General features: G+C 38.2%; 2 protein-coding genes across 2 annotated transcripts; one reads left to right on the forward strand and one right to left on the reverse strand.

Annotated features, from left to right (window-relative positions):
- The first annotated feature begins 1,832 nt into the window (after positions 1-1,832).
- LOC141389412 (facilitated trehalose transporter Tret1-like) lies at positions 1,833-3,880 on the forward strand. Its single transcript, XM_073960866.1, has 4 exons — positions 1,833-2,246; positions 2,304-2,465; positions 2,526-2,777; positions 2,842-3,880. The coding sequence occupies exons 1-4, from the start codon at positions 2,201-2,203 to the stop codon at positions 3,774-3,776; spliced, it is 1,395 nt and encodes a 464-aa protein (XP_073816967.1). The 5' UTR covers positions 1,833-2,200; the 3' UTR covers positions 3,777-3,880.
- A 5,663-nt stretch (positions 3,881-9,543) lies between these two features.
- Positions 9,544-11,050, reverse strand: LOC141389413 (facilitated trehalose transporter Tret1-like). The gene is made up of 2 exons (XM_073960868.1): positions 10,655-11,050; positions 9,544-10,590 (listed from the first exon to the last, which is right to left on the reverse strand). The coding sequence occupies exons 1-2, from the start codon at positions 10,914-10,916 to the stop codon at positions 9,674-9,676; spliced, it is 1,179 nt and encodes a 392-aa protein (XP_073816969.1). The 5' UTR covers positions 10,917-11,050; the 3' UTR covers positions 9,544-9,673.
- Positions 11,051-11,498: the final 448 nt, after the last annotated feature.

Here is an 11,498-nt window from a genome sequence, read left to right on the forward strand (position 1 = left end):
ACCTCTTTTATAAATATCGTTTATAACGACTATCGCTTATAGCGTCCGATTTTGGCCGGTCCCTTGACCGACGTTATAAGCGATTTCGACTGTATTTGCTGCACCAAACACCCTATATCTGTCCAATTTTGATGAAATTTGGAATGTGTGACGGAATTTTGTCTACTAATAAGTGTACCATACTATATAGAAATCAGTCCAAATTGATACATATCACCTATATATATTTTTTACATATTCATAGTGCTGTAGGTTATCAGATAGTCGGCCACGCCCGACTATGAACCTTTCCATACTGGTTATGTTGATGTACGTGGTCAGTCAACAGAGTTACTGCCTAGTATATATAGGGATCGCTCAGTTGTGGATAGTGTAACCTTAATCACGCTAAAGGTCGCGGTTATAGTTCAATACTGATAAATGTTTGTACGAGGTAATAGTTTTGGTCTAGGATAGTGCCAATAATTGTTGATAATGATCGGATAGTATTAAGGGTGTAAAATTGACCATAACATTTGTGGGAATAATATCCAAATTTAATTTTCATTCGGTAATTTAAATTCTGGGGGCATATTCGGACAACTTACGAAAACTAAAGTTGAAAACAAATTCTTGACCTCTCACTTGATGCAAATTATATAAATGTAGCAGTTAGATAAATGAACTACTGTGCCTGAACATTGAAGGTGCTTACACCTGGGAGGTTTTTGCGGATTCTGAAACTACAATGTTCATAGATGAGAAAAATAAAAAAAAAAAAACAAAATTAATCGCAATCAAAGTTCAAATTTGTGAGGTTTTTTAGATTGTTTTTCAAAATAGTCAGGCTTAATCCCATAGTCGTTGTTTTAATATTTTATTAAAACAACTTTAATTTATTAGTGGGAAAAAAAATTGGCGATGTTTACTACATACTACAGCAATAAACAACATTTTGACGGTGGGATTAGGCCTGACTATTTTGAAAAACAAAATAGAAGTCGTCATCCCAAACAAAAAACGCCAACCCTCCTAATTGTGAGACCGGGCACCGTCAAAATGTTGTTTATTGCTGTAGTATGCAATACCAACAAATTAGTTATGTGCTTTTTCGTCGAGAATCGACGAACGCATAGCAGTGGGAAAAATTTGGATTTGTTTGCAAGTGAAGTTGCTAGAGTTTAGGTAGTGCCAAAGAAATTCTCGATCAGAGTGTTTCTTTGCGCACGTATCTATTTGAGCTAGCAATTGACACTTGGGTATAAAAAGTTTCTTGTTGAAAAACAAGAAATAAGGGAACTGATGAAGATCTGTGGCGAGATCTGAAACTATAGTATTCCCTGCCTTACCCCTTGGTAAACATCGCCAATTTTTTTCCCACTAATAAATTAAAGTTGTTTTAATAAAATATTAAAACAACGACTATGGGATTAAGCCTGACTATTTTGAAAAACAAAATAGAAGTCGTCATCCCAAACAAAAAACGCCAACCCTCCTACTGGTTTTTTAGGTTTTCATGATTTTGCTTGGAAACCGCAAGTCCTATTGAAATGAGATTAGCTGTGAAAAATCTCTACAAGATTGACCTTTACGATATTTATGTAGGTTTTGTTATTTTTGAGATATAGAAGTTCAAATTGGGACAATGTATAAAAAAAATATTTTTTATGTTTAACTTTGAAGTTCAAAGTGAAACTCATATTCAGCGTCAAGGACTTTCACTTTCAAAGTCATTCGCCGTGACATGACATGCCCTAATTATGACATTTAATTATTTTTGTATGGCGCAGACAGGACATTCTATACTAATGGCTGACTGTTAAAATTTGCTTTATTTCCCGCTAATTTTTTGCACTGTCAACAGAAACGGCGAAAACGATGGCCCGTCATTAAATTGTGTTCTAAGAGGGGGTGTGTGTTTCCGGAGATCATTAAATCCGATGTGTGAAAAATGTGGTCATGTCTTGTGGTTTGCTCGAATTAATAAAGGAGCAAAAAAATACCGAAGTATTCATCGTTGTTGGGGTCATTCGGTCATAACGATTGTATGAAGTCCGTCCATTCATTGGTTTGGTTTGTCAGTCATTCATAAACATTTAATGTAATCTAACACGCTTGGGACCTTTTTGTTATTTACTTAATATGCTTGGCACTTTTTGCAATGAACGTGAGATTTGCACGGAAGCCGGTTGGTCGGTCGGTTAATGAATGCAGTTGAAAAATGCAATCGAACAAGACAGGACGTATATTCCTGGCTGCCATTGCGGGTGAGTTGTGGAATTTTGTTTTATCTTTTTTTTTTAGAAATTTTAATTTGATTCCAGTAAATTTATCTGCCTTTTCGGTGGGCACCTGTTTGGGTTGGACCTCACCGGTTGGGGCAATCCTAAAGTTGTCGGATACAACCGAATCACCCTTGGATTATAAAATCAAAGCCAATGAAGATGCCTGGATTTCATCGATTTTGGCTTTGGGTGCCTTGGCGGGTAAAAAATGTTTAAAACTTGTTATACTTTGTTATATTCGAATGTTTTGCATTTTCTTAGCTCCCTTTATTGCTGGTCCTTTGGCTGATAAATTTGGTCGCAAGTGGTCTTTGTTGGCTAGTTCCATATTCCTGGTCACAGCCTTTGTTTTAATGATGTTGGCCCATCATGTCTCGCTTATGTTGGTGGGGCGTTTTCTACAAGGCTTTGGAGCTGGGTTTGTTATGACCATCACCCCCATGTATGTGGGTGAAATTTCCACAGACAATGTTCGCGGAGCCACAGGATCGCTAATGCAACTATTTCTTGTTGGTAGGGGGAGCTTATAATTTTGGTTAACAAGAAAAATTGCAATTTTGTTTTTTTTATTTTTCAGCTGGTATCCTTTATGTCTACTCAATTGGTCCCTATGTCTCATATTTGGCCTTGCAATGGTGCTGTCTAATAATACCTCTAATCTTTGATGTGGTCTTCTTTTTTATGCCCGAAAGTCCTTATTATTTGGCGGGTAAGGGTCGCAAAGTTGAGGCCTTGAAATCTCTAAAATTTCTTCGTGGCCAAAATTCAGCCGATACAGTAAAGGAGGAAATGTGTGGTATACAAAAAGTCGTAGAAGAATCCATGTCTAATACAGGCTCCTTCAAGGACCTTTTCACAAATGTTGGCAATCGCAAAGCTTTAATTATAACTGCTGGTCTGGTGGCCTTCCAGCAGCTATCTGGCATAAATGTGGTGCTATTTAATGCCCAATCAATATTTGAAAGTGCCGGCACCGACTTGGATCCTGCCATTGCTACCATCATAATTGGAGCCGTACAAGTACTGTCATCAGGACTTACACCCATTTTAGCTGATAGATTGGGACGAAAAATCATACTCCTCATTTCGGCTGGTGGCATGTGTTTGGGCCTCACAGCCTTGGGTGCCTTTTTCTATATGAAATTGGTGGCGGATGATATTTCGCAAGTTCTATGGCTTCCGGTACCAGCCCTTGTTATTTACAACATAGTTTATTGCATTGGATTTGGTCCTTTACCCTGGGCGGTGGCTGGTGAAATGTTTCCCCCGAATGTCAAGTCAAAGGCTGCTTCCATTGGTACTTCAACCTGCTGGACTTTGGGATTTCTGGTGGCCTATTCATATCCTTCTTTGGCTCAATTGGGTTCGTATTATGCTTTTTGGTTATTTGCCGTTTTTTGTGCCATTGCTTTTGCCTTTACAATGTTTATTGTAATGGAAACTAAAGGTTTGAGTTTGCAAGAGATTCAGAATAGATTGAATGGAAGAAACAGCGACGAAGTGGAACAGTGAATTTCGTACCATAAATCTGAATTTATTGCTGTACAATTGAGAATTTATGTATAAATAAAAGTGGATTTTAAACAAATAAACCCCCATTACACTCAACAACAAAATGCAATTTTTTTTAAATTACAAGAAACCATGCACAGGTAGAAGATAAGTGTATCGGCGTTTTGAAAGTTTACGTCGGGAAGTACCCTAAATGCGTGGGGGAAATTTCCCCTATTTGTAAATTTTTGGAAATATTCGAGTTTTAGTTACAAAATTTAACCCACAAGCGATTCATTAAAAGGGTGTTTTTGATCCGATTTTCAAAAAATCTTTTAGATCCTCTTTAAAATGTGTCCAAATCGGACCTGAATATTTTACAAAAATGTTCCACATAAAATTTCATTACACAGTACAACAAAATTGATTTTTTTTTAAATTACAAGAAAACTCGCACAGCTTATGAAAGTGGTCCGAAAAAAAGAAGGCATGAGTATCGGCGTTTTGAAAGTTTACGTCGGGAAGTAACCTAAATAGGCGTGGCAAGTTCCGCCCATTTCTACAGGTTTTGAAATATTCGACATCAGATTCCTTGGAATACTTGCATTTTAGGTATAAAGTGTCTTTGACAATATTACTGGCAACAATGCGAGGTATCTTTTTTATGAAAAAAATTAACCCTCGTGTAAGTCAGTAACGAACATGGAAGCCACATGACCAGAATAACTCTTTACAACAAACAACGTTAAAAAAAGCAACCAATAAAACGTAGACGTAAAGTTCTACCCATAGCAACAGTATTTATTTTAACTTTTATTTGAAATTTTCATTTATAATTTTGCGTTTTAATTTTACCGATTTTTGTCTGTAACTCAAAAAATTATTTAGAGAATCATACTCCGCCCTTTTCAGATGTAATGCGAATTATTACACATGTAATTCGAATTATTCCATTTCAAATTCGAATTATTCCATTTGTAATTCGAATTATTTTATTTTAAATTCGAATTATTTTATTTTAAATTCGAATTATTTTATTGGAAATTCGAACTTTTCCATTTGTAATTCGAATTATTCAATTTGAAATTCGAATTACAAATGGAATTCTCGAATTACAAATGAAAAGTTACGAACTACAACTTAAATGTTTCGAATTACATCTGAAAAAGGTGTAGTAGAAATTTTTTCGTCGATGACGATTTTTGGTGCAGAAGTTTCGTTAACACTGAGGGCCTCAAATGTAAAATTACAGGTAGTTCGGTTAAAAATGTAGCTAAAATCCTCAAAATACTGAAAATCCGGAGGTAGCGTTATACCAAAAAGTGGGCCAATATAGCCCATCTTCGAACTTGACCTGTTTATGACCAAAAGACACTCAAGAATATAGGGTCGCAAAAAACAAACTTAATATACCCGCAGGCTATGGTCGGATCGGGCCCGACTATGTGATACCCTACACCACTACCTCTGTACATAAGCTTCTGACTGGTAAAATTCAAAATATTAAAATTGGAATAGCTTAGCGCCTTTGCTCTGAAAATCTTCATTAATATAGGTCAATTTTGTTGAAACACATTTAAGGGCATCGTTAGTACACGCCAACCATCAATAGGCTTCTTTCTCTGTAAGACCCCCCATCAACCGACAAAATTTCGTGAGGATCCGATTAATATTCCGACCTGTAATGTGATTGCACTAAAAATGGTGATATTTCCTACTTTCCTTGCCAGGTTTCGCTTTCGATATACCTCTTACAGAAGAGAGATGTTCGCATTTCCCCAAATAAGTTTTTTCACATTCTGACCCATGAATAATATCCGACCATTACAAAAATCAAAAGGTTTTTTCCTCAGTGGGACCCCCATTAACACCCAAAATTTCGTGACGATTCAATCAAAATTGCGACGTGTAGCGTGATTATAAAAAAATTAAAAAATGGGTTGTATTATCGACTATTGCGATATCTCCGCTATTTGGCCACCTACGCCAACCTGCTTCACATCGTTGTAAAGACGGGATTTTCTACTTTCATATTCAGCCCTTGCTTTTGCAAGGTCCCCAACCAAAGCTGTGATATTCGTCATTATTATTAACATCGCAAATTAAAAAATTGGGTTCTATTAGCGGCTATTGCGATATCTTCGTTGTTTGACTAGCTACGACAACCTTCAAACCAACCTGCAAAGGTGATATTTTGTACTTTAATTAGCAGGTTTTGCTTTCGATATACCCCTTATAGAAGCGAAGATATTATCTTTGAAATAAAACGTTGACTTTTTCTCCAAATAAGTTTTTTACCCATTCCGACCCCTGAATATTATCCAACCATCTTAGCTGGCCCATTACAGAACATTTGTTCCATAGACCGAACTAAGAAAAGATCTCCAAATTTCTCTGTTTCGTGCTTCGCTTTTTGAAATACCGCGCCTTGTCATCTCTTCACCCACTTGTTTGCGCCATCTATTCTTTGGTCTGCCAATTTTGCGTGCACCGCCATGTGGCTCTAATTTATACGCCTTTTTAGCGGGTTCATCATCGCTCATTCTTATTATATGGCCTAGCCAACGCAATCGCTGCATCTCCTACGTTTAATTATATTGATGTCGTTGTATAGCAGATACAGCTCGTGGTTCATACGACGTCGATATTCACCGTCAATGCAGATCGGTCCATAGATCTTTCGAATATTTTTTCTCTCAAACACGCCAAGCACTGCCTTATCTGCTTACGCAAGTTCCCAGGCTTCGGAACCATACATCAGCACGGGTAGTATCAGTGTTTTGTAAAGCGTTATTTTTGTTTGACGAGTTGTGGCTTTGTTTTTAAAGTGCTTACTTCAGCCAAAGTAGCATCTGTTGGCCAATACAATTATTCTTTTTATTTCACAACTGATTTCGTTTGTTGTGTTTACGGCGTTGCCGAGGTATACGAAGTCTTTTACTACCTCAAATTTATAGGGACCAACTTCAACAGTTGGTCCGATCTCAATGGACGCATTGCGCATCGGCACCATCAGCTTGGTCTTCTCGCCGTTTACCGCCAGACCCACTTGAGCAGATTCTCCTTCGACCTTCATAAAGGTATCGGTTACTTCTTTTACTGGTCGTCCCATGATATCTATATCATCGGCATAAGTAACATGTGGCTATTGTTGTAGATTGTGCCACTTCTTTTGACGTTTGCCTCTCGTATAACCTTTTCCAAGAGGATGTTGAAGAGATCACACGAAAGGCTGTCTCCTTGCCTGAAACCTCTTTTGGTACAAAACTCTTCGGAGAGGTTCTTTCCTATTTTAACTGAGGACATCGTGTCAGTTAAAGTCATTTTACAAAGCCGGATGAGCTTTGCGGGGATACCAAATTCAGACATGGCTTGGAATACCTTTGAACGCAGCGGGCTGTCGAAGGCTGCTTTATAATCGACAAAAAGGTGGTAGGTGTCGATCTGCATCTCTTTGGTCTTCTCCAGGATTTGCCGCAGGGTAAATATCAATGGTGACTTGCCAGGTCTAAAGCCGCATTGGTATGGTCCAATTATCTCGTTGACCATTGCTTTTAGTCATTCGCACAATATCCCTGACACTAGGCAATAGGGAGAAGACTTATACCCCTATAGTCGGAGCATACAGTCTTGTATCCTTTCTTGTGGACGGGACACAGGATGCTCAGGTTCCAATCGTTGGGTACGCGTTCTTCCTACCAGATGGTGCTAACTAGCTGATGCATACACCTTATCAGCGCGTCGCCTCCGGTTTGTAAGCCATCGGATCCTGCTGCTTTATTATTCTTCAGCCGGTTTATTGCTGTTTTTACCTCATCTTGGCCGGGAGGTATACATTCTATACCATCTTCTGGGATTGGATGTGCGGTATCTTCGTCGACATCGCTACTATTGGATACCAACAGTTTGGAAAAATGCTCTTTCCATATTCTTAGCACACTATCTGTATCAGTTACCAAATTACCTTGCTGGTTCCTACAGGAGGATGTGCCTTTACCAAAGCCATCTGTTTGATGTTTCACTCTTTGGTAGAATTTTCGGACTTCATTCTGACTCCTGTACATCTCGATTTTTTCACACTCCCGCTTTTCCATTTCTCTCTTTTTCTTGCGGAAGAGACGTTTCTCTTCTCTCCTTTTCTCCCGATATCTCTCTCGTGCGCTACGCGTTGCTACTGATTGTAAAGTAGCTCTATGTGCCGCATTTTTCTCTTCGGTAGCAGCACAACACTCCTGGTCATACCATTAACTCCTTTGCGGAGGTCTCTGGTATCCAAGTATGGAGTTTACGGCTGTTTGCATAGAGTGGGCAATATTTTGCCATTGTGTTGTTATGTTATCGGAACAAGGAGTGCTGTCATGTAGCAATTGGGCTAGTTGAGTGGAATATGCTGTGGCTATCTGTTGTGTTTGCAGCATATCGATGTCCAACTTCCGCGTTGTGTCTGTTCGTGCTTTATTTGCAACGTTTAGACGGGTACGTACCTTTGCTGCAACAAGGTAGTGGTCCGAATCAATGTTTGCGCCTCGGAACGATCGTACATCCAACACGCTGGATGAATGTCTTCCATCTATCACAACATGATCAATTTGATTACTTGTCCTTTGATCTGGAGACAGCCAGGTGCGAGATGATTAAATCTGGTACTGCTAACTACCATGTTTTTTGCAGCTGCAAAGTCTATCAGACTCATACCATTGTCAGATGTTTCACTGTGGAGACTGAAATTCCCGACTGTTGGGCCAAAGATATTCTCCTTTCCAATTTTGGCATTAAAATCGCCTAGAATGATTTTAATGTCATGGGCAGGACAACGGTCATATGTTTCTTCTAAGCGCTCGTAAAATATATCTTTGGTCTGTTCGTCCTTTTCTTCAGTGGGAGCATGAGCTCAAATAAAGTTGATGTTGAAGAATTTAGCTTTTATTCGAATTGCAGCAAGTCTTTCATTCACTGGGGTGAAGCTGGAGACAAGATGTTTTAACCTCCGACCAACTAGAAATCCGCAACCAAACTCATGCTTTGTGTCATGGCAGCTATAATACAGTGCATCACCTTTAGGTGTTGTTGTGACGCCTTTCCCAATCTATCGTATTTCCTGTATGGCAGTAATATCGGCCTTGTACTTTTCAAGTACATCTGCCAATGCGTAAACTGCACCTTCTCTATAAAGAGTGCGAACATTCCAGGTGCAGATTCGCAGATCATGGTCCTTAAAACGTTTGCGGTGGTCGTCAACTTTTGAGGGATTTGGTTTTCTTTTCTTTCGTTTTTTTCTTAAGCAAAAAGTATACCTAGATATATGGTTTATTCTGAAACTCATTGTGAAATTTTGTGTAGAATTTTTCTTCTTTTGATACTTTTCACCTAGAAGTTTCATATTACTTTCATGTATCAACTCAAAAAAAAAGAAGGAAAAAATTCATCAAAAAAATTGGGAAATATGTTCATGTTTTTTCAGAAAAAATTGATACTAATATTTTTATGGTATATAATGAAAATAGACATTTCATACCTTTAATGACCAATAGTGAAATTTGACGAAGAATATTTTTGTCTTTGTCGTCATCTCTCTAAAATTATGAATGCCATCTCAAAAATAAACTAAAGCAGGGTCTCTAGCAAAAACTTCATCACGTCATAACGCGGAAGTTCGACTCACGGCGGATCTGTCCTTTGAGATTCTTAATATACTCACCAAGGGCTTTCATCTCCGAAAGGAATTATCTCTGCCCCAAAATTCGTGTTTACAGTGTACTTTTTTACTTGTTTGAATATGACTACATTGTTTTATTGATTTATGACTACGAATACGAATATTTGTATTTTTGTAATATTATAATACTGTTATTTTTTACATAAAAGTCTTTTCACCAGTCCCATTAATTCCAATACATATCTTGACAAATGTACACATTTTATATCTTCTTTGCGTGTAGCTTATTTTGAATCTGCTGCAAACTTAAGCCTCTTGTTTCAATTACAATGAAAAAACTGAAAAAGAAAGCCAAAACACAAAATCCTCCAAATATCCAAAATACATAATGGGTACCCATAGCATCCAAAAAAGGGTAAACAAATATGGCCACAAATCCCGCAAGATAGCACATAGATGTGGCAATGGGTGAGGCAATGTATTTCAGATGTGGCGCTATCATTTCACCCAATATGGCCCAGGGTAATGAACCAAAACCAATACAAAACAGAATATTGTGGACCACCAGAGCTGTTATAGGCAACCATAGTATATTGTCCACATTGCCAGAGTTCAGTTTTATAAAGAAAAATGTACCCAGGGCAGCTAAGGCCACAGCCATAATGCTCGAAGAAGTTAACAGAATAATCCTACGACCCACACGATCAGCTATTAAAGGTATAACAATTGATGATCCCACTTGTACAGTGCCAACTATAATGGAGGCCACTGCTGGATCTAAACTACTACCAGCATTCGCAAAAATAGATTGAGCATTAAATTGCACAGCAACGATGCCAGATAATTGTTGAAACATCAAAAGACCAGTAGTTATTAGCAGGGCTTTACGATTTCCCGGGAATTTGAAAAGATCCATCGGAGTACCCTTTGTTGCTTTGGATTCTTTTAAAAACTGCTCTATTGCCGACATTTCTTGTTGTACACCACTTAAACTTTGGCCACGTAAAAACTGCAGCGATTTTAAAGCGTCGTCCTTGCGATTTTTCGACACCAGATAATATGGACTTTCTGGCATAAAGAAGTAACAAACGGTGAACACAATGGGCACGGCAAGGCAACACCATTGCAACATCTGATACGAAACAAAGGGGCCAATAACATAGACATACAGAATGCCAGCTGAAAGAAAGTTTGATAATTAATTTAACAATTCTTGTTTTGATTGCCATGTTTGAAAACTTACATACAACGAACAAATTCAATAGAGATCCCGTGGCACCTCGTACATTATCTGTGGATATTTCAGCCACATATATTGGTGCAGTGGTCATGGTGAAACCAGTACCAAATCCAGTTATCAGTCGAGCCGCAAGTAACACCCATACTACTGTACCCAGCATCAGTATAATGTAGCCAATAATAAATAGCGTTGAACTGCAGAGAAGTAACCATTTGCGTCCAATGCGATCTGCTAAAGGCCCGGCAAAATATGGAACTAAGGACATGCAAATTAAATTAATTAAACTTAATTATTTTCAAAAATAATAATTAGGAAGAGATGATTGAGAGAACAAGTTAACAAGTAAGAAAGTATCAGTCAGCTGGGCTGATGGAGATATACCCTCAGTCGATAACCACCAAAAATAAGCATACTAATTATGCCGTATATAAAACATATTAATTTTTTTATCACGAGTTTGCTTTACCGAGTTTTTCGAGTTTGCTTCACCTTCTGTAGGTACCGTAATGTGGGGGCGGGACTATGCCAATTCATGTATATACACAAAAAGGGTACATGGAAGCGCACTTTCTTTCAGGAACTGTCTATGGAAACAGTCTTTCTTTCAGAAAAAGTATATGGAAGCACCCTTTCCTTTAGAAAGTAAGACATTTCGTAAAAGTTTGAGTGTTATATTGCACACTAGCCATTTAAGTATGTGCCGGGAGGCACATTATCTCAGGAAGTATGGACCGTAAAAACAAACAACAAAAATTGTCAAATAGATCAGAGACGAGTTCAAAAACTGCACTTTCCAAATGTTGTGTGGGAGGTAGTCCATATTCCGACCTAATACCTGGCTGGATGA

The sequence above is a fragment of the Musca autumnalis genome, unplaced genomic scaffold (assembly GCF_047663935.1).
Source record: "Musca autumnalis isolate F117 unplaced genomic scaffold, ASM4766393v1 scaffold_1, whole genome shotgun sequence".
Classification (NCBI taxonomy): Eukaryota; Metazoa; Arthropoda; class Insecta; order Diptera; family Muscidae; genus Musca; species Musca autumnalis.

Bases quoted from the DNA above. Each gene is read 5' to 3' on its own strand.
- LOC141389412 (XM_073960866.1), top strand. From the start codon at position 2,201: ATGCAATCGAACAAGACAGGACGTATATTCCTGGCTGCCATTGCGG. The intron at 2,247-2,303 runs GTGAGTTGTGGA...ATTTGATTCCAG, and splicing joins ATTCCTGGCTGCCATTGCGG to TAAATTTATCTGCCTTTTCG. The intron at 2,466-2,525 runs GTAAAAAATGTT...GCATTTTCTTAG, and splicing joins GGCTTTGGGTGCCTTGGCGG to CTCCCTTTATTGCTGGTCCT.
- LOC141389413 (XM_073960868.1), bottom strand. From the start codon at position 10,916: ATGTCCTTAGTTCCATATTTTGCCGGGCCTTTAGCAGATCGCATTGGA. The intron at 10,591-10,654 runs GTAAGTTTTCAA...ACTTTCTTTCAG, and splicing joins ATTGAATTTGTTCGTTGTAT to CTGGCATTCTGTATGTCTAT.